Source organism: Jaculus jaculus, chromosome 1, assembly GCF_020740685.1.
Source record: "Jaculus jaculus isolate mJacJac1 chromosome 1, mJacJac1.mat.Y.cur, whole genome shotgun sequence".
Classification (NCBI taxonomy): Eukaryota; Metazoa; Chordata; class Mammalia; order Rodentia; family Dipodidae; genus Jaculus; species Jaculus jaculus.
Window position 1 is genome coordinate 32,163,455 of NC_059102.1, and position 27,286 is coordinate 32,190,740.

At 44.3% G+C, this 27,286-nt stretch overlaps 1 protein-coding gene across 1 annotated transcript in view; it reads left to right on the forward strand.

The window, feature by feature from the left end:
- Nucleotides 1-101: 101 nt before the first annotated feature.
- Arl3 (ADP ribosylation factor like GTPase 3) overlaps nucleotides 102-27,286 on the forward strand; it is a 60,370-nt gene continuing 33,185 nt past the window's right edge. Inside the window, exons 1-3 of the mRNA XM_004659393.3 lie at nucleotides 102-231; nucleotides 15,618-15,761; nucleotides 26,430-26,546. Of these exons, the coding sequence (XP_004659450.1) occupies nucleotides 229-231; nucleotides 15,618-15,761; nucleotides 26,430-26,546 (264 nt within the window). The 5' untranslated portion in view covers nucleotides 102-228. The remainder of the gene's footprint in view (nucleotides 232-15,617; nucleotides 15,762-26,429; nucleotides 26,547-27,286) is intronic.

Below are 27,286 nucleotides of genomic sequence, written 5' to 3' on the forward strand. Positions count from 1 at the left end.
CCCCCCCCCCCCCCGCGGGCAGCTCGGGGAGCCCGCCTGCGCAGTGGGTGGGCGCTTCGGCGCACTTGCGCACTTCGGGTGTCGCGGCGCCGGACCCCGCCCCGTACGGCCGCCGGGCTCCTCCGCTGTGCGTGCGAGGGACGTCGGGGGCGGCGCCGCAGCAGTTACCCCTGGTAACGGGGGAGGCCGGAGGAGGCGGAGGAGGAGGAGGAGGGACTCGGCGTGAGGATGGTGAGTGTGGGGGGCCTGGGCCGCTCCGGAGCCGGCCTGTCATCCCCCCCCCCCCCAACAACCCCTCCGATCTCCAGGCTCAGGGCGGGGCACTGCGCTTAAAAGCCAAGGAGCGAACGGGAGGGTGCTCGGCTTGCAGGCCGGGTGCTGGATGGGTTTCGGAGGGGCGGCGGGGAGAACTCTGGATGGGTCCTGGAGAGAGGCTTGGGCCTGGGGAGAAAGGCGGGGCTTGCGACCGGTCCGAGGCTCCGGCATGGGACTTGGCGCGTTGGTTTGGCTGGCGCGATCCGGAGCCCGGGCTCCATCATCATCATCACTCTGGGGACCGGGATGAGGGCGGATCCGGGGAGCTGCAGAGGTCAGACTTAGATTTTCCCAGGCAGTCGGCCCTTCGGCGCCGCGGGACTCGTGGGGTTCGCTCGGGGCCTGCTCAGGAGTTGGGAAGAAGGCCCTGCTAACTGTTCTTGAGATCGCCCAGGCGGTACCGGGGGACCCGGTAGCCTAGCTCTGCTCATCCTCGAGATGCGCGGGGCCCCGGGGACGAGGTGGGTAGGGAGTACGTCCCAGGACACAAAGACGTGCGGCTTAGGACGGGGTGTCCTGATGTTTCGCGTCCTCGCTTGGTGGGTGAGCTTCTGCTGTCCTAAGTTACTTGCTGCGAGTGCTGTAAAATCCAGTTGTTGGTGATGACCAGTTTTTCGATCTATACTTAACTCCATGTTGATAGAATTAGCCTCCTGCTTCCAAGCAGTTCCTTTAAACCTGTTGCAACCCAGATTTCCATGTGGTCACATCAGAGCCCCCTTACGATCCTCAAAGTGAGAAGGACGAGAAAAATAAAACTAGAGAGTGAGCATCAATTTGGCGCAAGCCTTTTTCCCGTCAGCTGTGATTTAAGTGTTCCCAACTTGTAAGTAATAGTGGAATCGATTTGACCATGGACAGTTTTTGGGTGATTTTTGTGTAAGTGGAGAGAGGTAAAAAATAAATAAAATAAAATGGGGGGTGGAGAGATGGCTTAGCGGTTGAGACGTTTGTCTGCAAAGCCAAAGGACCTCGGTTTGATTCCCCAGGATCCATGTAAGCCACATGCACAAGGGGGGGCGCATGCGTCTGGAGTTCGTTTGCAGTGGCTAGAGGCCCTGGCACGCCCATTCTCTCTCCCTCTCTCTGCCTCTTTTTCATTCTCAAATAAATATGTAAATAATAAAGTTTTTAAAAAATGAAGTTGGGGGAAATTGAGTAGTTTTGAACCCTATCAAAAGAAAAATTGAAGCCAGGCGTGGTAGCCCATGCCTTTAATCCCAGCACTTGGGAGGCAGAGGTAGGAGAATGGCTGTGAGTTGGAGGCCACCTTGAGACTCCATAGTTAATTCTAGGAGAGCCTGAGCTAGAGTGAAACCCTACCTCGAAAAACCAAAAAGAAAATAGAAGAAAACTTGATTTTAGGGCATTTTGAGCAGATTGGTTGTGGCAAGGTCAGTTTGTTACTTTCCCACCCTATTCCACCTTGTCTCTTTTTACTTATTTAAAAATGTTGAACGATATCTGTTGAACTAGAGCTGGAGATGTAATTTAGTTGTTAGAGTACTTGTTTTAAGAGGTACTAAGCTCCCAGCATGGCATAAAATGGGCATGGTGGTACATGGGAAGGTGGAGGCAGAGAGGATCAGGACAGGGTCCTTCTTGGCTACATGATAAATTAATCTGGCTACAGACCTTGTCTCAAAAACAAACAAACAAACAAAAAAAAAGCCAGCCTGGTGTGGTGGTGATGTCATGAGTTCAAGGCCACTCTGAGACTACATAGTGAATTCCAGGTCAGCCTGGGCTAGAGTGAGACCCTACCTCCAAAAACAAAAACAAAAAAACAGCTAGATGTCCAGGAGAAAAAAAAAATAACACCTACCGTTGGTTAAGTTATCCAGTGAGTAAATTCTAACAGGAAAAATATTTCAGTCTATTTTACATTGTCAACTTGTTAAGTAGAATTATTTGATCTGAGGTTGCCAATCACATTTCACACTTACCGCATTTGACGTTTTTAAAATTTTATTTTAAATATATATTTTTAATGTTTTGTTATTTATTTATTAGAGAGAAAGAAAGAGAAAATGGGCATGTCAGGGCCTCTAGCCACTGCAAACAAGCTCCAGATGAATACGCCATCATGTGCATCTAGCTTACATGGGATCTGGAGAATCAAACCTGGATTCTTAGGCTTCACAGGCAAGCACCTTAACCACTAAGCCATCCCTCCAGCCCTGCAGGTTTTTTTTTTTAACCTCAGGCTAAACAGATTTTTGGTTTTGTTTTTTGGTTTGGTTTGGTTTGGTTTGGTTTTTCGAGGTAGGGTCTCACTCTAGTCCAGGCTGACCTGGAATTCACTATGGAGTCTCAGGGTGGCCTCGAGCTCACGGCAATCCTCCTACCTCTGCCTCCCAAGTGCTGGGATTAAAGGTGTAAGCTACCACGCCCGGCTTCTAAACAGATTTTTTTACAAGTATTTTGTGTTTATTAATCATGTATACAGGAGTTGTCCATTAAAAGACTAACTTTTCTCAACAAATGAGTACAAATATAAATATTTACACAGGAAAATAACTATCATTGAAATGCTGGTCATGGTGGCTCACACCTGCAATCTCAGAACTTGACAATTTGAGTTCCAGGACAGCCTTAGCTACATGAAACCTTGTGAAGGAGAGAGAAAGAAAGAAACAAAAAGAGAGAAGCCAGGCATGGTGGCACACGTCTTTAATCCCAGCACTCAGGAGGCAGGGGTAAAAGGATCTCATGAGTTCAAGGCCACCTTGAGACTGCATAGTGAATTCCAAGTCAACCAGGGCATTTATTTGCTTGCAAACCCTGCCAGCCAGGTTAAGTTCCCCAGCACCCATGTAAGCCAGATGCAAAAAGTGGTGCAAGTGTTTGGCATTAGTTTGCAGAGGCAAATGGCTCTGGGCGCGCATGCGCGAACACACACACACACACACACACACACACACACACACACACACATTTATGCAAATAATATTTTTCTTAAAATGAGGGAGGGGTGCTAGAGAGGTGGCTTAGCAGTTAAGGCACTTGCCTGCAAAGCCTAACAACCTGAGAGACCCGGGTTCAATTCCCCAGCGCCCACGTAAAGTTGGATGCACAAAGTAGTGGCACATGTATCCTGAGTTTGTTTGCAGTGTCTAGAGGCCCTGGTGTGCCCATTCTGCCTCTCTTAATAAATATGGGGGGGGGCTGGAGAGATGGCTTAGCAGTTAAGCGCTTGCCTGTGAAGCCTAAGGACTGCAGTTCGAGGCTCGATTCCCCAGGACCCATGTTAGCCAGATGCACAAGGGGGCGCACACATCTGGAGTTCATTTGCAGTGGCTGAAGCCCTGGCATGCCCATTCTCTGTGTCTACCTATCTATTTCTGTATCTCTCTCTCAAATAAATAAATAAAAATAAAATATTTTAAGTAAATAAATAAATATTTTTTTGAAAAGTAAAAGGAGGGAGGGCTGGAGAGATGGCTTAGCAGTTAAGGTGTTTGCCTGTGAAACCTAAGGACCCATGTTCAACTTTCCAGATCCCACATAAGCCAGATGCACAAAGGTGAAGCAAGCGCAAGGCCTCATGTGCCCACTAGGTGGTGCACGTGTCTGAAGTTCCATTGCAGTGGTTGAGGCCCTGGTGTACCAATTATCTCCCTCTTTCTCTCTGTCTCTGTCTCTCTCTAAAATAAAATTTAAAAAAATTTTTTTTCTTTTTTTTTTTTAATTTTTATTAACATGTTAATAAAAATTTAAAAAAAAAAAAGGAGGGAGAGAAGATAGAATAAGCAAGGGAAGGAGGAAAGTGGAGGAGAGGGAAAATAACCAAAATAATAACCAAAAATAACCAAAGCATGTCTGGTCACACCTATAATCCCCAACACTCTTGAGGCTGAGGTAGAAGAAATGCCAGGAGTTTAAAGCCAGCCTGTACTACAGAGTGAATTCTAGATCAGCCTGAGCTGAATGAGACCCTGCCTCAAAACAAGTCGGGGGTCCTGGAGAGATAGCTTAGCGGTTATGGCATTTGCCTACAAAGCCAAAGGACCCAGGTTCAATTCCCCAGGTCCCCTATAAGCAAGATGCACAATGTGGCACATATGTTTAGAGTTCTTTTGCAATGGCTAGAGGCCCTGGTGTGGTCATTCTCTCTCTCTCTCTTTCTGTCTGCCTCTTTCTCTCTTTCTCAAATAAATAAATAATTTTTAAGAAGAAATTAGTTCAGCACTTGGGAGGCAGAGGTAGGAGGATTGCCATGAGGTCAAAGCCATCCTGAGACTATACAGTGTGTTCCAGGTCAGCTGGACTAAACCTGGGCTAGAGCAAGACCCTACCTTTAAAAAAATTAAAATTAGGACAAATTATTTGGGGTTCTTTATCAGATTTCCCAAATACATTTTTTCTAACTCCAAAAGTATGTTATTATTAGAACTGGAAGTGGAACATTGCGTTTAATTGGTCAGTGGCATGATTAAGTGTGTCACATTTGTTATCCCATGAGCCCCTATGGCTAACTGTACAAAAAAATGAGCTCTAAATGTGTGTGTGCGCGTGTTTGTGTGTGTGTGTGTGTGTTAGACTTCACCTACGACTGATGTATGTTTTTTTCTAAATTTGAGTTTATGCAACAAAAGAAATTATGGGTTTCTCTAACCATTTAAGGTCAGCTGTTTTACCTATGTCTTAGAACACCAAGTTCTTAACAAAATTCAAGACTGACAGTAATTTTGGTATGTACTAATGACTTTTGTGTAACATATAACCCAGTTTCATTATTTATGGGCTACATTCTACATATATGGAGTCTGTAGTAGTTATCAAACATGCACAACATTTGAAGATTTACTAATATTATTTATGTTTTCATACAATTAAAAAAAAGCATAGCCAGGCATGGAGGCTCATTCCTGTAATCTCAGTATTTTAGAGCCTGAGGTAGGGTTACAAACCAAATCCAGGGCTATAAAAATGGCTTAACAGTTAAGGCACTTGCCTGCGAAACCTAAGGACCCAGGCTCAATTCCCCAGGACCCACATAAGCCAGATGCACAAGGTAGCAAATGCATCTGGAATTTGTTTGTAGTGGCTGGAGCCCCTGATGCACCCATACTCTCTCTATCTGCCTCTTTCTCTCTATTTCTCCCAAATAATTTTTTTTTTTTTTTTTTTTTTTTGAGGTAGGGTCTCATTCTAGCCCAGGCTGACCTGGATTCACTGTTTAGTCTCGCGGTGGCCTCGGAACTCTCAGCAATCCTCCTACTTCTGCCTCTTGAGTGCTGGTATTAAGGGCATGCACTACCATGCCTGGCCCTTGGTTTTTTGCTTGTTTGTTTTGTTTTGTTTTAATACTTTAAAAAATTATTTATTTGCTGGCGTGGTGGCACATGCCTTTAGTCCCAGCACTCGGGAGGTAGAGGTAGGAGGATTGCTATGAGTTTGAGGCCAGCCTGAACCTCAGTTAGCTCCAGGTCAGCCTGGGCTAGAGTGAGACCCTACCTCGAAAAACCAAGTGAGAAAACCTATCTCAATAAATAGACAGTGATTAAGGATACCTTCTGGCCTTCACACACATGAACACACAAGTGCATGTGCCTATGTATACACACCAAAAGGGAAAAGGGCTGGGAGGGCTGAAGAGATGGCTCAGTGGTTAAAGTCTCTTGCTTGCAAAGCCTGCCAGCCTGAGTTCAATTCCCCAGTACCCATGTAAAACACAAAATGGGCTCATACAATCTGGAGTTTGCAGTAGCAAGAAGCCTGACACACCCATTCTCTCTCTTTCTCTCTCTCTGTCTCTCTCCCCCCCCCACACACACACAATTTATTTAAAAGGGGGGGCTAGAGCCAGGCATGGTGACACACGCCTTTAATCCCAGCACTCAGGAGGCAGAGGTGGAAGGATCGCCATGCGTTCAAGGCCACCCTGAGACTACACAGTGAATTCAAGGTCAGCCTGAGCTAGAGTGAGACCCTACCTCAAAAAACAAACAAAAAAAGTGGGGGTGGCTGGGAAGGAACACAGCTCAGAGGTATAGCACCTGCCTACTATGTTCAGGGCCCTAAATTCAATCCCCAGTACACAAACACACATATTCACACACCCAAGCAACTACAAAAAGTAAAAAAACAAAAAAAAAAGGAAAGAAGAAATATAGGCTGGCAGTGTTGCTCAGTGGTAGAGCATGTGTGTGCAAGACCCTAGAATTGGGCTGGAGAGATGGCTTAGCAGTTAACTGCTTGCCTGTGAAGCCTAAGGAGCCTGGTTCGAGGCTTGATTCCCCAGGACCCACGTTAGCCAGATGCACAAGGGGGTGCTCAGGTCTGGAGTTCGTTTGCAGTGGCTGGAAGCCCTGGTGCCCCCATTCTCACTCTCTGTTATTTTATTTTATATATATAATAAAATAACAGAAGACTGAGAAAGGAGGATCATAATGAGTTCGAGACCAGCATGGACTACAGATTGAGCTCCAAGTCGGCCTGGGCTATTGTGAGACTCTATCTCAAAAAAGAAACAAAAAGAATTAGAAGAAAAAAGTCTACATGTACCATTTTGAGGGGCTGTTATATATCAAGTTTTATATACATCGCCTTGTTTAACCCTCATAATGTTTTTTTCCTTTCCTTTTTTTTTTTTTTTTTTTTTTTTTTTGGTTTTTTGAGGTAGGGTTGCACTGTAGCTCAGGCTGACCTGGAATTCACTGTGTAGTCTCAGGGTGGCCTCGAACTCATGGCGATCCTCCTACCTCTGCCTCCCGAGTGCTGGAATTAAAGGCGTGCACCACCACACCCAGCTTGTGGGTTTTTTTTTTTGTTGTTGTTGTTTTGGTTATTTTTTTCTTGATACATCAGTATTGTTCCCATTTTCTACATGAGATTATGAGTTTCAGGGCTGCTGAATATGTCTGAACTTGAAAGCCAGTGTTCTTTTCATCAGATCTTTGCTGAACTGGGAGTCCATTCTCCTGAGGTGAGACTGTATTATGTTCCTCAGGAAACACTGGATGTGTTTAGCACATGAGATGTTTTATTTAGTGATGAGAAAGAAAAAGTTTGAGGTTCTCCATTTCACAGCTAGTAAGCGTTCAGTTCTGAGAGGTAAATGCATCTGTTCCATTGAAGTTAGTTACATGCACTTGGCAGTTGGCTTAGCAGTGTGTGTAAGTATGTACGTGTTTGTGCATGTCATACACTTGTGGAGGCCAGAGATTGGCCAAGATCATGCGTTTCCCAGGAGCTCACCAGTTTGGCGAGACTGCCTCCTGCCTCGGCCTCCTCAGTGCTGAAGTTACAGGCAGGTCACCATGCCCACCTGACATTTACATGGGTTGGGGGCAAGCACCTCACTAAGCCATCTCCTCAGCCCTGGCTTAGTAGTTTTAATATTTAAATTTTAGCTGTTGGGCTGGAGAGATGGCTTAGTGGTTAAGCGCTTGCCTGTGAAGCCTAAGGACCCCGGTTCGAGGCTCGGTTCCCCAGGTCCCACGTTAGCCAGATGCACAAGGGGGACAACGCGTCTGGAGTTCGTTTGCAGAGGCTGGAAGCCCTGGCGTGCCCATTCTCTCTCTCTCCCTCCATCTGTCTTTCTCTCTATGTCTGTCGCTCTCAAATAAATAAATTAAAAAAAAAAAAAGCAAATGTTTAAAAAAAAAAAATTTAGCTGTTCCTCACTGCCACATATATTTACCATATTTCAACACATTCCCCTGGCTCTCCACCATTCTGGTGTCTTTGAGTGACCCACTTTGTATCTTTTGAGATCAGCACACCATGTCTCTGTCAGGAGTTGAAATTAAACTGATATTGAGGCAAATAAAATGTCTGTAATCAATAATACATCTCTGTATAATCTGCTTGTAGAATTTGTTTAAATGTTTTGTGGCCGAGTCAGACCACTTCTGTCCACCAGGGTACAGATAACTTGTACATGCCCATGCTGGTAACATAAAGTTTTGTTTTTTCTTACCCTGTATTTACAAGAGTGTAAATCCTGCTTAGAGATCATGTGTTTGTTTTGTTCACTGTTCTGTTTGGGGAACATTATGGGTACCAATAATAATTGAATGATAAATAGATACTTGGGCCATTGTAAAAAAATTAATTTCATCATACTTGCACTGTAAAACTGCCTCATCATAAATTTAACTTTTAATGACTGTCTCCTTTCATTTGACATTTGAGATAAAATGTGGCATGTACAGATGGAAGCATAGGATAGACTTGCTCTTCTCTCTTTCATCCAGCCCCTTAAATCAGCTTACTTTGTACCTTTCGGGCAGAACCCTGCTCTCTATAAATATCCTCTTCCCTATTTAGCAAGCCCTGTTAATCCTGTGATCCCTGTCTTCAGTGGTTGGGTTAATATGATGCAGTACTGTGTTTGCAGTTGCCTTCCGTAGATCACACTCAAGATGCCGTTTACCATTTTGCTGGAAGAAAATATTAACTGAACTTAGTCTTTGTGATTTCACTTAAGAGTGATATCTGATGTTATTGTTTCCTAATAAGAAAGGGTGGGCTGGAGGGATGGCTTAGTGGTTCAAACATTTGCCTGCAAAGCCAAAGGGCCCAGGTTCTATTCCCCAAGACCCATGTTAGCCAGATGTACAGGGGGCGCACATGTCTGGAATTCATTTGCAATGGCTGGCGGCCCTGGTGCAACCATTCTCTCTCTCTCTTTCCAACTCTTTCTTTGTCTTTTTTTTTTTTTTTTTCAGTTTTTTGAGGTAGGGTCTCACTCTAGCCCAGGCTGACCTAGAATTTACTTTGTAGTCTCAGGGTGGTCTTGAACTCATGATGATCCTCCTACCTCTGCTTCCCAAGTGCTAGGACTAAAGGCGTGCGCCACCACGCCCAGCAAGAAAGGTTATTTATTGTGAACGTAGAAGTTTGTATTCTTTTTTTTTTTCCCAAGGTAGGATCTCACTGTAGCCCAGGCTGACCTGGAACTAACTGAGGTTCAGGCTGGCCTCTAACTCACAGCAATCCTCCTACCTCTGCCTCCCAAGTGCTGGGATTAAAGGCGTGCACCACCACAGTCATCTTCTTTTTAGATAAGTAGAAATTATGAGGGGCTAGGTATGTAATTCAGTGGTTACATGCTTAGCATGCATAAGTTCCTGGATTCCATCCCCAATATGGAAGCGTCTTTCACTTTGGTGGGGAAGGAGGAACTAAAACAAAAGAAATTACATTTTTTTCTTTATTATTCAATTTTAGATATTATGAAAGTGTAAAAAAAAAATCTCCGCCTGCAAACAACAGTATTTTTAAGTTTGGTTTTTTGAGGTAGCATTTTGTTGTAGCCCAGACTGACCTGGAATTCACTATGTAGTCTCAGGGTAGCTTTGAACTCATGGTGATCCTCCTACCTCTGCCTCCTGAGTGCTGGGATTAAAGGTGTGCGCCACCACACCTGGCTAACACAGTATTTTTTTTTTCTTCATATATTTATTTTATTTGGAGAGGGAGAAAGGGGAGACAGAGGGCAATAGTGTACCAGTGCCTTCTACCACCACAAACAAACCCCGGATGCCACTTTGTGCATCGGGCTCTATGTGGGTCCTCAGGAATTAAAGCCAGGCCATCAGGCTTTACAAGCAAGTAACACAGTATTTAAAAAATATTTTTTTTTTATTTATTTGAGAGAGAAAGCGGGGGAGAGAGAGAAAAAAAAAATGAGAATGGGCACGCCAGGGCACCCAGCCATTGCAGACAAACTCCAGATGCATGTGCCATGTGCATCTGGCTAACATGGGTCTTGGGGAATTGAACCTGGGTCCTTTGGCTTTGCAAGCAAGTGCCTTAACTGTTAAGCCATCTCTCCAGCCCAACAACAGTATTTTTACTTAGTGATTTTGTGCGTGTGTTTGTTATGTGTGTGATATGTGTATGTGTGTGCACATGAGTGTGCTCTGTGTGCATGTGCTTGCAGAGGGTAGAGGAGAACACGGAGTGTCCTCCTCGTTACACGTTCTGCTTTGCTTCCTAGACAGAGTCCCTCGCTGAACCTGGAACTTCCGTTTTCAGTCAGGCCGGCTGACCTCTCCAGCCTCTGCCACAGGACTGGGGTACCAATGTGTGGCCAACCTCAAATGTTTCTGTGGGTGCTGGGGAATTGAAATCAGGATGATCAGGAATCGGGCCCTCCCAGGCCCTTATGCTCTCCCCAGCCCCTATTTAGTGATTTTTAAAAATATATCTTTATTATTTATTTGAGAGAGAGAATGGGCACACCAGGGCCTCTAGCCACTGCAAACGAACTCCAGATGCATCCTCTTGTGCATCTGGCTTACATGGGTCCTGGGGAATCGAACCAGGATCCTTTGGCTTTGCAGGCAAATGCCTTAACCACTAAGCCATCTCTCCAGGCCCTGTGATTTTTTTTTTTTTTTAACATTTTCCACGATTATAAAATATATCCCATGGTAATTCCCTCCCTCCCCACCCCCACGATTTTTTTTTTTTTTAAGGCAGAGTCTAGTCTAGGCTGAACTGAAAGTCATTCTGTAGCCAGTCTGTCTTTGAGCTCATGGTGATCCTCATACTGCAGCCTTTCAAGTACTGGGAGAGCCGGGCGTGGTGGGGCACGCCTTTAATCCCAGCACTCAGGAGTCAGAGGTAGAAGGACTGCTGTGAGTTTGAGGCTACCCTGAGACTCCATAGCAAATTCCAGGTCAGCCTGGGCTAGAGCGAGACCCTACCTTGAGAAAACAACAACAAGAAAAGGTATGAGCCATTACACCTGGCTTTTAGTGATTTCTTAAAGAGGCAATTGATGAATAAAAACCTAAAACAGGGCTGGAGAGATGGCTTAGCGGTTAAGCGCTTGCCTGTGAAGCCTAAGGACCCCGGTTCAAGGCTCGGTTCCCCAGGTCCCACGTTAGCCAGATGCACAAGGGGACGCACGTGTCTGGAGTTCGTTTGCAGAGGCTGGAAGCCCTGGCACGCCCATTCTCTGTCTCTCCCTCTATCTGTCTTTCTCTGTGTGTCTGTCACTCTCAAATAAATAAAATAAATAAAAAATTTAAAAAAAAAACCTAAAACACTATTTATTCTCACTTTATTCTGGAATTCATTCTGTAACCCAGGCTGGTCTTGAACTCACAGCAACCCTCGTCCTCCTACCTCAGCCTCCCAAGTGCTGCGATTAAAAGTGTGAGCTATAACATTCATCTTAAACACGAATTTTAAACTTTGAAAATAATTTATACATAACAGAATCTTCCTTCAATTTCAACAGTAAAAAATAATACATGAAAACTTTGCCTATATGTCATTAATTTTATAAATTCCCAGTTTAGAATGCATTTTAAGAGGTGGTGAGGCCCTTTCCTTTCATACCGAATCAGGAATTCAGCATGAATAGTACAATGTATTTTCCTTGACCTTGACCTTGACCTTTTATATCATTAGTCTCCTGAGGATCTCAGAATTGCAATTTTAATTGTTCTGAAAGGTGCTATTATAAATGAGTGATTGAGCTATAGCTAATGAAAAAAGAGAAACAACCTTGTTTAATTTTTTTTTAAGGTTTAGAGAGACTATTAGATTAAGAGAAGGAAAGCTAGACGTGGTGGCGCACACCTTTACCCCAGCACTTGGGAGGCAGAGGTAGGAGAATCACCATGAGTTCAAGGCCACCCTGAGACTCCATAGTGAATTCCAGGTTAACCTGGGCTAGAGTGAGACCCTACCTTGAAGGAAAAAGAGAGAGGAGAGAAGGAAAGTGCAGAGAGCTCCTGTCATGTGGAAGGCAGAAGGGGGTGGAGAGCCCATGTGGGAGTAATGGGGGTCTCCCCTCATCTCGGCCTGCCTGAGCTAAGGGAAGTCAGCTAAGCTTGTTTAAATTTTGATATGAATACCTTCGACGATTTCCTCACTTCTCTGTTATATGTGATTTTTTCACTTGAAAAGCACAGATAATCTATACTACGCACCTGCAAGGGTCTTATAAAAGTTACATGAAGGTAAGGTCTTCAGAGCTATTAGTAACCCAGGAGACGTCTTATCAATATAGTTGTAAGAGGGAATGCAATCAAAGTATTCAAGGCTAGATGAAGTGAAAACAGAAGCAAAAATGTTTGCCTTAAAAGTAAAAGATAAGCCAGGCATGGTGGTGCATGCCTTTAATCCCAGCACCTGGGAGACAGTGGTAGAATGATCGCCATGAGTTTAAGGCCACCCTGAAACTCAGTAGTGAATTCCAGGTCAGCCTGGGCTAGAGTGAGACCCTACCTCGAAAAACCAAACTAAAAATAAAATAAAAGATCCACCAGGCGTGGTGACACACGCCTTTAATCCCAGAATTTGGAAGACAGAGGTAGGAGGATAGCCGTGAGTTCAAGGCCACCCTGAAACTACATAGTGAATTCCAGGTCAGCCTGGGCTAGTGGGAGACCCTACCTCGAAAAATGGAAAAACCAAAAATAAATACATAAAAAATAAAAAAAAAAAATCCATCAAGCTGGGTGTGGTGGCATGAGCCTTTAATCCCAGCACTCAGGAGGCAAAGGTAGGAGGATTGTTGTGAGTTCAAGGCCACCCTGAGACTATATAGTGAATTCTAGGTCAGCCTGGGCTAGAGTGAAACCCTACCTCAAAAAACCAAAAAGAAAATAAATAAATAAATAAAAATCAAAAAGTGATAAAGTAAAAAATCTGGGCAGCTTGCACCTAGAGTCCGTTTGCAATAGCTAGAGCCCCTGGTGTTCCCATTGTCTCCCCTACCTTTTCTCAAATAAATAAATAAAAATTTTTTTTTTAATGCTTTAAGAATTTTTTCCATTAAAAAATTTTTAGCAGGGTGTGGTGGCACACACCTTTAATCCCAGCACTTGGGGGGGAGGCACAGGTAGGTGGGTCACCATGAGTTTGAGGCCACCCTGAGACTACATAGTGAGCTCTATGTCAGTCTGGACTAGTGTGAGACCCTACCTCGAAAAACCAAAAAAAAAAAAAATTTTATTTATTTATTTATTTATTTGACAGAAAGGGGAAGAGAGGGAGAGAGAGAAAGCGAGCGAGAATGGGCGCCTCACGGCCTCTAGCCACTGCAAACGAACTCCAGACACATGTGCCCCCTTGTGCATCTGGCTAACGTGGGTCCTAGGGAATCGAACCTGGGTTCTTTGGCCTTGCAGGCAAACACCTTAACCGCTAAGCCATCCCTCCAGCCCCGCTCTAAGAATTTTTAAAATTTTTTTTATAATTAACAACTTCCATGATTGTAAACAATTTCCCATGGTAATGCCCTCCCTCCCCCCACTTTCCCCTTTGAAACTCCATTCTCCATCATATCTCCTCCCCCTCTCAATCAGTCTCTCTTTTATTTTGATATCATCATCTTTTCCTCCTATTATGATGGTCTTGTGTAGGTAGTGTTAGGCACTGTGAGGTCATGGATATCCAGGCCATTTTGTGTCTGGGGGAAGCATGTTGTAAGGAGTCCTGCCCTTCTTTTGGCTCTTACATTCTTTCTGCCACCTCTTCCGCAATGGGCCCTGAGCCTTGGAAGGTGTGATAGAGATATTGCAGTGCTGAGCACTCCTCTGTCACTTCTCAGCACCATGATGCCTCCTGAGTCATCCCAAGGTCACTGCCATCTGAAAAGAGAAAGTTCTCTATCGAAAAAGTGAGCGTAGCATTAATATATGGGTATGAACGTTAAGAGAAGTGCTTACTGGGCAGTTTGATGAGTATAGTATATACATTTAGCCAGGCCTTAACCACTAAGCAATCTTCCCCAGCCCTCTCCTAAGTCTTTTTACATAAAGTTTGTGTTTCTGTCTTAGGCTAGACCTTCCATCTTATTGTTAGAAAAAAATAGAGGCATAGAAAAGTTAATGTGACCCCTTAATAAGTCAGTGCAAATACTGACAAAGAGTGGTAAACAAAGAGCCTCTGAGGCAGAAAGGAGTTCTTCATAATTATGCATATTTTATATTTACATGTCCAAAGACCTAATTGTTGAGAATTATTTTACAGAAGTATTATTTGATCTTCGTGAACACACTGGCTTGAGTTACCACCTGCTATAATGTGGATAACAAATCCAACCATTTTATGTGCGTGAAAGACTCAGCTTGAAGGAATTTCTGCTCTGGCTGGGAGGGTAGATGAGATGCCCTTTAAACTCTGGGTCCTCTGATTCTTTCTGCAGCCATGCCTCATTAGTCCAAGATTGTCAGCTGCAAGACAGACCAAATAGCCATCACATACCATTTTTCTTTATTCTTAATAAGAAAGAGACATGGCTGAAGGCTGGAGTTGTGGCTCCGTGGTAGAGTACTTGTTTAGCTTATGTGAGGCCATGCGGTCTATCCCCAGCATTACACAAAAAATGAAAAAGAAAAGAAAAAAGAGCTGGGCATAGCATGGTAGCATACTTTTGTAATCCCAGCACTGAGGAGGCAGAAGCACACAGATGGCTGCAAGTTCAAGGCCAGCCCAGTCCACTTAGCAAGTTGCAAGCCAGCTAGAGCTAGAGAGAGACCCTGTCTGAGAGAGAGGTGAAGGGGAGGAAACCTTGCTTAAATTTTGAACATAGATGCAATGTAAAAGTTCCCTAATTTCCCTGTTATATTTCAGTTTTCATCTGAAAAGCACAGACAAATATATACTATGTGCCTATCCTAAAAGAGTATTATAAAAGTTAGATGAAGGTAGAATGTTTTGAATTAAGTCATAAATATGAATTGAAGCAGATTTTTTTTGTTTTGTTTTGTTTTGTTTTTCAGAATAGGGTTTTGCTGTAGCCCAGGCTGACGTGGAATTCACTATGTAGTCTCAAGATGGCCTCAAACTCACAGCACTCTTCCTACCTCTGCTTCCCAAGAGCTGGCTGAAACAAAGTTTTAAACAGAGGGCCCAGCTACAATTTTATATAGCCTTTTTGTTTATTTTTATGTAGCACTTTAAAACCTTGTATTAACATGGGCAAATAATGTTAGCATCTCTGTAATATTATCACAGGTAGCATCACTCTGGTAAAGGGGAAATAAATACAAGTCAGTTACACAGATACATTCTGCATTAAGTATGCATGAAGGGCTTGGAAAACACAGGTGGGCTGGTACTCCACACTTCCTGAAGATTTGGGATCACAGCTAAGCCAATTAATAGAAGAGGCAGGAATAGGCATGCTTTTCACTAAGGTGCTGAGTTGACTGTAGTACTGCTAAACTTGGAAGGTGGAAGCCAGCGGAACAAATGGCATTACAGTAGAAAGTAATAAGCTGTCTGTCACCAAGAACTTTTTTCACAAAGTCAGTCCGATGTACAGCAATACCAAAGTCACTGTCCCCTGCCCCCAGTAATTATCTCTTGCATGGTCGTTTAAGGGCTTGCTCTCCATTTTGCGCAAATTGAAAAGTGCACCAGACCAGGAGGTGCGAATCCTGCTCCTGGGATTGGATAATGCTGGCAAGACCACCCTGCTGAAGCAGCTTGCGTCTGAAGACATCAGCCACATCACACCCACGCAGGTGAGCAGGGCATCTGCTGCAGGAGCTTGTCACCCAAGTAAGATGATCGTAGCTATGGGAAATGCAGATTTATACACTCCTAAGGGTTTTGTTTCTGTTGTTTTTCCACAGTAGGGTCTCGCTGTAGCCCAAGCTGTAATTGTTTTTTTGTTTTTTGGGGGGTAGTGGTTTGAAGCAGGGTCTCACTCTAGCCCAAGCTGACCTGGAATTCATTTTGTAGTCTCAGTGTGGCCTGGAACTCATGGTGGTCCTCCTACCTCTACCTCCTAAGTGCTGAAATTAAAGGCATGCACCCCCGTGCCCAGCCTGTAATGTTTTTTATGAGAGAGATATTGAGAGAGTTGGTGCACCAGGGCCTCCACCACTGCAATCAAACTCCAAACACGTGTGCCATCTTGTGCACATGTGTGATCTTGCATCACCTTGTGCATCTAGCTTACATGGGACCTAGAGAATCTAACATAGGACCTTAGGCTTCACAGGCAAGTGCCTTAACCACTAAGCCATCTCTTCAGCTCCCAAGTATTTTTTTTTAAGTTTTTTTTTTTTTATTTATTTGAGAGAGAGAAAGTATGGATGTGTCAGGGCCTCTTGTTGCTTTAGACAAACTCCAGATACATGGGACCACTTTGTGCATCTGGCTTTATGTGAGTACTGGGGAATCAAACACAGGCTAGCAGGCTTTACAAGCAAGTGCCTTTAACCACTGAGCAATCTCCCAGCCCCACTTTTAAGTTTTGTTTCTGAGAGAAGTCTATGTAGTCTAACACTAGTCAGATTTTAAATACATGTACACAAGATTCCATGAATATGGAATAGTCAGACTCATAGACATAGGAAGAAGGATGGCAGTTACTTGAGCTGGAAAGTAGGGAATAGGAAATTTTGCTTAATGGGTACAGAATCAATTTTGCAAGATGAAAACATTTCTGTGGATGAATGCATCCAGTATAAATGTGCTTTCTGGCACCAAATTTTATTTATTTTTGTTTTTTTGTTTTGTTTTGTTTTGTTTTTCGAGGTAGGGTCTCACTCTGGTCCAGACTGACCTGGAATTAACTCTGTAGTCTCAGGGTGGCCTTGAACTCACGGTGATCCTCCTACCTCTGCCTCCCGAGTGCTGGGATTAAAGGTGTGTGCCACCACGCCCGGCTTTTTATTTATTTATTTTTGTTTTTTTGTCTGGCACCAAATTTTATATGTAAAATTGTTAACATGGGGGCCAGAGAGATGGTTCAGCAGTTAAGGTGCTTGCCTGCAAAGCCTAACAACCGGGGTTCAATTCCCCAGAACCCATGTAAAGCCAAATGGCACATGCAACTGGAGTTCATTTACAACAGCTCTCTGATTGAAAATCGATTAAAAGAAAAAAAAATTTTTTTATTTATTTTATTTTTGTTTTGTTTTGTTTTCCAAGGTAGGGTTTCACTCTAGCCAAGGCTGACCTGAAATTCACTATGGAGTGTCAGGGTGGCCTCGAACTCACAGCAATCCTCCTACCTCTACCTCCCGAGTGCTGGGATTAAAGGCATGTGCCACCATGCCTGGCAGAAAAAATATTTTTAAAAAGTAGATAAATAAAAATTGTTAACGTTGTACATTTTATGTCATGTATATTTGACTACAACTTTTTATTTATTTTATTAATTTATTTGAGAAAGAGAATGGGTGTGCCAGGGCCTCTAGCCACTGCAAACAAACTCCAGACACATGTGCCACCTTGTGTATCTGGCTTTACATGGGTGCATGGGGAATTGAACCCGAGTCCTTAGGCTTTGCAGGCAAGTGCCTTAACCACTGAGACATCTCTCCAGCCCTCGACCACAATTTTAAATACATGTACACACATTTTATAGACAATTATTCCCCTTAGATATATATATGATTATCTAGGTCCACTTTCTTCATGGTGCTAAGGGATGGAACTCAGAGCCTCTCTTGGTGTTAGGGACGCATCTGCTGCTACTGAACCATATTCCTAGCTCTATATAGTCTTTCTTTTTAAGTTTTTATTTATTTATTTGGGAGAAAGTGAGAGAAAGAAAGAGGCTGATAGAGTGAGAGAGAGAATGAGTATACCAGGACCTCTAGCCACTGCAAATGACTCCAGATATATGTGCCCCCTTGTGTATCTAACTTTACATGGGCACTGGGGAATTGAACCTGCGTCCTTTGGCTTTGCCAGCAAGCACTGCTAAGCTATCTCCAGCCCTATATATTCTTAAAATAGCTTTGGGGCTGGAGAGATGGCTTAGCAGTTAAGTGCTTGCCTGTGAAGCCTAAGGACCCCGGTTCAAGGCTCGGTTCCCCAGGTCCCACGTTAGCCAGATGCACAAGGGGGCACACGCGTCTGGAGTTCGTTTGCAGAGGCTGGAAGCCCTGGCGCGCCTATTCTCTCTCTCTCCCTCTATCTGTCTTTCTCTCTGTGTCTGTCGCTCTCAAATAAATAAATTAATTAAAAATTTAAAAAAAAATAGCTTTGGGCCGGGAGTGTTGGCGCACGCCTTTAATCCCAGCACTCAGGAGGTAGAGGTAGGCGGATTGCCGTGAGTTCGAGACCACCCTGAGACTCCATAGTGAATTCCAGGTCAGCCTGGGCTAGAGTGAGACCCTACCTCGGAAAAAAGAAAAAGAAAAAAAAATAGCTTTGGGGCCGGAGAGATGGCTTAGCCTTTAAGCGCTTGCCTGTGAAGCCAAAGGACCCAGGTTCCAGGCTCGATTCCCCAGGACCCACGTTAGCCAGATGCACAAGGGGGCGCACCCATCTGGAGTTTGTTTGCAGTGGCTGAAGGCCCTGGCGTGCCCATTCTCTTTCTCTCTCTCTCTCTATCTGCCTCTTTCCCTCTCTGTCTGTTGCTCTCAAATAAATAAATAAAAATGAACAAAAATTTTTTTTTTAAATAGCTTTGGAGCCAGGTGTGGTTGGACACACCTTTAATCCCAGCACTTGGGAGGCAGAGGTAGAAGGATGACCATAAGTTTGAGGCCATCCTGAGGCTACATAGTGAATTCTGGGTCAACCTGGGGTAGAGTGAGACCCTCTCTTGAAAAAAAAAAATTACCTACCTGGGCATGGTAGCATATGCCTTTAATCCCAGCACTTGGGAAGCCTAGGTAGGAGGGGATCACTGTGAGTTGGAGGTCAACCTGAGACTACATAGTAAATTCCAGGTCAGCCTGGGCTAGAGCAAGACCCTACCTTGAAAAACAAAATGACTCAGTCAGTCTGTCTGTCTCTGTCTCTGTCTGAATGTCTGTCTGCCTCTCTCTCTCTCTCTCTCCATAGATAGATAGATAGATAGATAGATAGATAGATAGATAGATAGATAGATAGATAGATAGATAGATATAGATAGATAGATATATATGTGTGTGTGTGTGTGTGTGTATAATAAATCTAATCTATATATTTCTTTGCATGTAACTGTGTGCAAGAGAGAGAGAGAATGGATGGATCTGGGCTCACCAGGGCCCCTTGCCACTGCAGACAACCTCCAGACACATGTGACATTGTATTGTCTGGCTGTACATAGATATTGGGGAAATTGAACCTGGGCTGGCTTTGCAAGCAAATGCCTTTAACTACAGAGCCATCTCACCAGCCCAGAAACAATCTGTTTAAAATGACTTTAAAATGTTTAAACATTAGAGGTCTTAGCAAAACCAGATTTACTTAGCATTTTCTGTCGCTGTCCTGTGGTAAGACCTTGGTGTCAGATTGTGCTGGTGCATGTACTTCACGGCCTGTGAGTCTTAGTAATTCGCAACTCTTTGCAGAAAAGTCATTTCAATTGCTACCAAATGAGCAATTTTACAGCTTCTGAACAAATTTAATGTATAGCCCAAGGAGGAGCAAATTACAGCAGTCTAGCCTACAAGGGCTGAAAACACATATTAGTGTGTCAGGATTTCTGCCAGAAAAAGAAGGGCTAGGGTTTATTTTAGTATTAGCAATAGACTGTATTTCTCAAGAGCATTAAAATGAATATATCCACACTGCAAACAGAAATGAACTTAAAGTTATGGACTCAGTGTCCCAATGCCAACCTTGAGGCTTTTCTTTGGTGTGCTTTGTTATATAACATGTCAAGGTTTCATATTTATTCCTTTTTAATATTTATGTATTTATTTATTTGAGAGAGTGAGTGAATAAGAGCGTATGGGCACACCAGGGCCTCCTGCCACTGCAAATGAATTCCAGATGCATGCAACACTTTGTGCATCTGGCTTCACATGGGTACTGGGGAATTGAACCTGGGCCATCAGGCTTTGCAAGCAAGCACTTTCAAGTGCCGAGCCATTTTCCCACCCCTCATATTTATTACTCTTTAAAGCCCTATTCTTTTTTTTTAAGATTTATTTTTATTTTTATTTATTTATTAGAGACAGAGAGGGAGAGCGAGAGAGAGAATGGGTGCACCAGGGCTTCTAGCCACTGCAAATGAACTCCAGACACATGCACCACCATGTGCATCTGGCTTACGTGGGACCTGGAGAAGCAAACCAGGGTCCTTAGGCTTCAAAGGCATGCGCCTTAACCGCTAAGCCATGTCTCCAGCCCTAAAGCCCTATTCTTAATGTATTTTGTTTACTATTAGAAAAGATAGTAGATGCTCACTGTAGTAAGTTTAGAAAATACAAATAAAGTTGAGAAACTAGAAAACACTTACAATGCCCAGTCAGCTATAACCACTGCTAACATCTAGGAATGTACTTATATAGGTTTTATTTTTGCGCACATATAGATTTATATATATGATAAGTATATTTAAAGTAAAAAAAAGCAGATTATACAGAATATAGTGTTTTATATGACCTTTTTTTACTTAGGAGAATCATAAATTTTCTTTTTCCTAAGACAGGGTCTCATACATCTCATGCTGGGCCCAAACATACTATGTATCTGAGGATGACCTTGAACTCCTGATCTTCCTACCTCCACCTCCTCAGTGCTTGGCTTGAGGGCATGCTCCACTATGCCTGGTTTATGCAGCATGGTGCTGTATGCCTGATAAGCGAGCACTCTACCACTGAGGTACATCCCTGGTCCACGTCACGTACGTCTGTCTCTGTTGTGTGTCTTTTTGGTATTTTATTTAGTTCTTTGCAAGCAGAGAGAGAGAACATGGGCACACCAGGACCTCTTGCCACTGCAAACAAACTCCAGAGCATGCACCACTTTGCATCAGGCTTTATGTGGGCACTGGACATCGGGCTTTGGTAGCAAATGTTTTAAATGCCTGAGCCATCTCCCTGGCCCTTTGTTATTTTATATATATATTTAGGGATGAGATATGTATATATTCCTTCATTATTATTTCCTACTAGATCTGGTGGCTCTGGTAGCTTATAGAAGTTTAAGGCATTGCCTAGCTTGTGTGAGGTTCTGATTCAACCCTAGCCCTGGTGGGGTGGGAGAACCCACAGAAGTTCAAAGAATTGAAAAGTGGTCACATTCTAAGACTTGCTATTTTTTAATCTCTGCTACGTTCCAGAAAGGATTTGATATTTATTTTATTTATTTATAAGAGACAGAGAGAGAGAAAATGGGCACACCAGAGCCTCTAGTCACTGCAAATGAACTCCAGACGCATGCACCACCATGTGCATCTGGCTTACATGTGTTCTGGGGAGTCGAACATGAGTCCTTAGGCTTCAGGGCAAGCACCTTAACCGCTAAACCATCTCTCCAGGCCAAGTTCAATATTTAATACCATCATAAAGGGTAGAATTTTTCAATACTATTGAGTGTCATGGTGCACTCCTGTAATTCTAACACTTGGGAGGTCGAGGCAGGAGGGTGCGCTACATGAAGCCCTGTCTCAAATAAAAGGGAGGGAGGGAAGGAAGGAGGGAGGATGAAAGGGAAGAAAGGGAGGGAGAGAAATTAAGAAAGAAAGAAAGAAATGATTTTTTCCTCGAGGTTGGGTCTCGCTCTAGCCCAGGCTGACCTGGAATTCACTATGTAGTCCCAAGGTGGCCTCGAACTCACAGGGATCCTCCTACCTCTGCCGCAGCGGCAGAATGAATTGTTCCAATACACAAAAGCTGTTTTGTCAGCCACAGTTGATGCAGCTGCCTTTTATGATGCGCTTAAGCCTCTAGAGTTCTTACACTTCTCACGAATTGGTCACTGGTGTCTTAGAGGCAGGCTGGCCAGCACCATCCCAGTTGTCCCGTAGCGACTGTGCCTTGGTGGAAGTTGAACAGCAGCATTTCTGTAGCATCGCACCCGGCTTGGCCTTGAGTGCTGGGCAGTAGTGTTGGCAAGTTGCTGGGGAAGGCGGATGTTTTTGGAGGCATCCCCAGACCCAAGCAATCTAGTTCCTCTGCACCAAATGGCACTTCTGTGGTAGGAACCTGCTAACTGGGTATTTCAAGTCCTGGTTTCCCTTTGTTGTTTCTCTCCCTCTTTCTGTCTTTTCAAGGCAAGGTCTCATTCTAGCCTAGGCTAACCTGGAACTCACTCTGTAGGCTCAGTGTGGCCTTGAACTCACAGCAGTCCTTTTCTCAGCCTTTCAAATGCTGAGACTAAAGGCATGTGCCACCACATTTGGTTTCCCTTTGTCATTCCTGCAAGAAGATTTTTTTTTTCTTCTTGCTCACGAAGTACCTTCTCTTTTTTTTTTTTTTTTTTTTTAATTTATTTATTTGAGAGTGACAGACACAGAGAGAAAGACAGATAGAGGGAGAGAGAGAGAATGGGCACGCCAGGGCTTCCAGCCTCTGCAAACGAACTCCAGACGCGTGCGCCCGCTTGTGCATCTGGCTAACGTGGGACCTGGGGAACCGAGCCTCGAACCGGGGTCCTTAGGCTTCACAGGCAAGCGCTTAACCGCTAAGCCATCTCTCCAGCCCAGAAGTACCTTCTCTTTAAACCTCAGGGGTCTTGTTAATTTGTTTCTCTGCCCACTAATTCCCAGTTGGCCTTTCTGCCTGTCCCTGGCTTACTCGCTATCCTCAAGTTTTACCTAGAGTAACTGTCCTAAAAAGGAAGACTTTCTTTCATTCTCTCTTCCCTCCCTCCCTTGCTCCCTCTCTCTCTCTGTTTTATTTTTTTGAGGTAGGGTCTTTAGCCTAGGCTGACCTGGAATTCATTATGTACTCTCAGGGTGGTCTCGAACTCACGGTGATCATCCTACCTCTGCCTCCTGAGTGCTGGGATTAAAGAAATGCACCACCATACCCAGATCCTCTTCCTTCCTTCCTTTCTTTTTTCTTTCTTTCTTTCTTCTTTCCTTCCTTCCCTCCCTCCTCTTTCTTTCTCCTTCTCCCTCTCTCTTCTTTCCTTTGTTCCCTCCCTCCTCTCCCTTTCTTTCTCTCCTCTTTCCTTTCTTCCTCCCTTCCTTTCTGTTTGAGACAGGGTCTCATTCTGCAGCGCTGGCTTACCTAGCACTCTCTGTATACCCCAGTCTGGACTCCATTTTGCAGCAATCTTCCTGACCACCCTCCGGGTTGCTGGAACTATAGACATGAGCTGGAGCCTCCCAAAGACTTTCCTGTTCTAGCTCCGTAGAGATGCCCACGGCTGCAGTTTCAGGTGACCTTGTTTTGCTGGTTTCCATCCCTGCCCGTAACTGTGGGCTTCACTTCTAAGCCTGAACCCGCCTCCCGGCTGTGACCCCAGTGTCCTTGGTCAGGTCCCTCTTCCTGACTAGCCAATAGGAGGACATTTATTTTGAGCCTCTAGATTGTAGTGTGTTTCTCTTTTTAAACTTAGCATTTGTTCTTTCCTAGTGGCTTCAACTTTTTGTTTTTGTTAGTTTCTCATAAAGTTCTGTTTATTTTACCATCGTGAGGACTCATGAGGAGAGAGTGGTCTGTGTTGATTATAGGTAATTTCATACTGAGTTGTCCTGGCTGGGGAGTGAACCCAGGGCCTCACTTGTGCTAGGCAAACTCTGTACCACTGAGTTAGATACACACTTTATTTTATTTTATTTATTTTTTTATTATTTTATTTTATGTTATTTTATGTTATTTTATGCAGGGTCTCACTTTAGCCAGATCTAAACTGGAACTTACTCTGCAGCATAGAATTCACTATGATCATCATGCCTCAGCCTCCCAAGTGCTGGGGTTAAAAATGTGTGCCATCAACTTTATTTATTTATTAGAGAGAGAGAAGGGGCACACCAGGGCTTCTAGCCACTGCAATCGAACTCCAGACACATATGTGCGTCTGGTTTACATGGGACCTGGAGAATTGAAGCTGGGTCCTTAGGCTTTGGAGGCAAACACTTTAACTGCTAAGCCATCTCTCCAGCCCAGTGTGGTATATTTTTTTCATTATAGAAAACATCATATTAACCCTGACATTATTAACACTGACTCTAAAACCTGAGTAAAACAAATATGTATAAAACCTTTCTTTCCATCCAGGCATGGTGGTGCATGCTTTTAATCCCAGCACTTGGGAGGCAGAGATAGGAGGATCACTGTGAGTTCGAGGCCACCCTGACACTACATAGTGAATTCCAGGTCAGCCTGGGCTAGAGTGAGACCCTACCTTGAAAAAACAAGAAAAATTTCTTCCCTATCCCATGTTCAGTATCAGCAGTGTCAAATCTGGGGTAGGAGGAGTATCACATCTGGCAGAGTACTTCAGAATTAATTTTAAAAGTAGCTATTGGGCTGGAGAGATGGCTTAGCTGTTAAGGTGCTTGCCTGCAAAGCCTAAGGATCCAGGTTTGATTCCCCAATACCCACATAAGCCAGATACACATGGTGGTACATGAGTCTGCAGTTTGTTTGTAGTCGCTAGAGGCCCTGGTTTGCCCATACTCTCCCTCTCTCTCTTTTGCTCTCTAATAAATAAAATATTTTTTGTTTTGTTTTTTCAAGGTAGGGTTTCACTAGCTCAGGCTCTCCTGGAATTCACTGTGGAGTCTCAGGGTGGCCTCAAACTCATGGAGATCCTGCTACCTCTGCCTCCCGAGTGCTAGGATTAAAGGCGTGTGCCACCGTGCCCGGCTAATAACTATTTTAAAAAGTATTTTATTTATGCTAGAGTGAGACCCTACCTCAGTGGGGGTGGGGGTGGAAGTAGCTATTAAAGGATCGGGAGATGGCTCAATGGATAAAGGCACTTACTTGGCAAAGCCTGATGTCTCATGTTCAGTTTCCCAATCCTACATAAAGCCAGATGCAGGAGCTGGAGAGATGGCTTAGTGGTTAAGCGCTTGCCTGTGAAGCCTACGGACCCCGGTTCAAGGCTCGGTTCCCCAGGTCCCACGTTAGCCAGATGCACAAGGGGGCGCACGCGTCTGGAGTTCATTTGCAGAGGCTGGAAGCCCTGGCGCGCCCATTCTCTCTCTCTCCCTCTATCTGTCTTTCTCTCTGTGTCTGTCGCTCTCAAATAAATAAATAAATAAAAATTTTTTAAAAATGCCAGATGCACAAAGTGGCCCGCGCATCTGGAATTTGTTTACAATGGCAAGAGGCCCTGGCATGCCCATTCTCTCTCTCTCTCTTTCTCACTCTCTTGCTGTCTCTTAAAAAAAGTCAGAAATAAACAAAAAAAGAAAGAAAGAAAGAAAAAACCAGAAGCTGTGGAAGGGTTCTGTAATCACAGCAAACCACTACTGACTCAAGATGGGAGGTAGAGACAGGGGAATTTCCCAGAAGCACAAGGTGAGTGCAGCAAAGAGCAGCAGAGCAAGAATCCAGAGCCTGGGGCTGGGGCGATGCTCAGCAGTTAAAGGGACTTGTTTGTAAAGCCTACAGCCTGGGCTCAGTTCCCCAGTACCCACCTAAAGCCAGATGCACAAAGTGGTGCATGTGTCTGGAATTCATTTGCACACTTATTCTCATTTTCTATCTCTTCTTGCAAATTAAAAAAGAAAGAAAGAAAGAAAGAAAGAAAGAAAGAAAGAAAGAAAGAAAGAAAGAAAGAAAGAAAAAGACAGGCCAGGCATGGTGGCACATGCCTCTTTAATCCCAGCACTCTGGAGCCAGAGGTAGGAGGATTGCTGTGAGTTCAAGGCCACCCTGAGACTACATAGTAAATTCCAGGTCAGCCTGGGCTAGAGCGAGACCCTACCTCAAAGAACCAAAGAAAAGAAAAGAATCCAGAACAAGAAAGCCTACCTCAAATGAGGTAGAAAGGCAAAAAACTGCCCGAAAGTTATCCTGTGTCCTGTGACCTCTACACATGTGCTGTGGCACACAGAGACCTGCATTCACACCAAAAACTGTAGTACTTTTGGAAAGAAAAAAAAGCCAGTCTCCGGCAGGCCTGGCCTGGTCAGCGAAATGGGAGGCAGAGCCAGTGGTTTTCAAGAAGGCCCTGGAAGCCAGCCTGGCAAAGAGCGGAGCACTCGGAGCCGCCCTTTCTCACAGGGAGCGGAAGATGCGCACCAACACCTGGAAGTCGTCTTCTGCCTTTGACACATGCATACTTGCATTCACACACACGCGCGCACACACATCCTGTACACACAGACCAGAAAAAATGTATTTAAAAAAAAAAAAACTAGCACTCAGGAGGTTAAGATAGGAGAATCATCATGAGTGCTGGGCCAGTCTGGGTCACATAGTGAGTTCTAGGTCAGCCTGGGTTGGAGTGAGCCTCTGCTTCAAAATAAATAAATAAATAAATGCTATTCATTGTAGCTATAAGAATTAATAAAGCATGTGTTGTTGTTGTTGTTTTCCCCCTCCATTTAGGGTTTTAACATCAAAAGTGTACAGTCACAAGGTTTTAAACTGAATGTATGGGACATTGGTGGACAGAGGAAAATCAGACCGTACTGGAGGAGTTATTTTGAAAATACCGACATCCTCGTGAGTATTGCTGTCGTGCCGAGTCACGGTCCTTTCTTGTCAGTAATCCCGCTGCCCTGGCGTTGATCATCAGCCTAGCAGGGCCAGCAGATGATGAGAGAGAGCTGTCTTGTAGATGTTTGACTGTCACTCAGTGACAGAGTTGTGTTTATTAATTAATGTGATGATTTGAATAGTGAGACATAAGTCACAATGGTGGAAGAAGCTGACCCCCTTTCACAGCCTATGAAGAGAGAAAAGCCAGGCTGGAGAGATGACTTAGCGGTTAAGCGCATGCCTGTGAAGTCTAAGGATCCCGGTTCGAGACTCGATTTCCCAGGACCCACGTTAGCCAGAAGGGGGCGCACACGTCTGGAGTTCATTTTCCAGGGCTGGAGGCCCTGGCGCACCCATTCTCTCTATCTCTCTATCTGCCTCTTTCTCTCTCTGTTGCTCTCAAATAAATAAATAAAATTAAACAAAAAAAAATTTTTTTAAGAGAGAAAAGCCGCCACCAGCACCATGAGCAAGCTCATTCCAGGAACCCCAGGCAGAGCTCTAGCATGCTGCATTTTATTTTTATTTATTTGACAGAGAAAGAGGGGGAGAGAATGAATGGGTGCCTCCCCATTCTGGTGGCAGGGCCTCCAGCCACTGCAAACAAACTCCAGACGCCTGTGCCCCCTCATGCATCTGGCTAACATGGGTCCTGGGGAATCGAACGTGGGTTCTTTGGCTTTGCAGGCAAATGTCTTAACTGC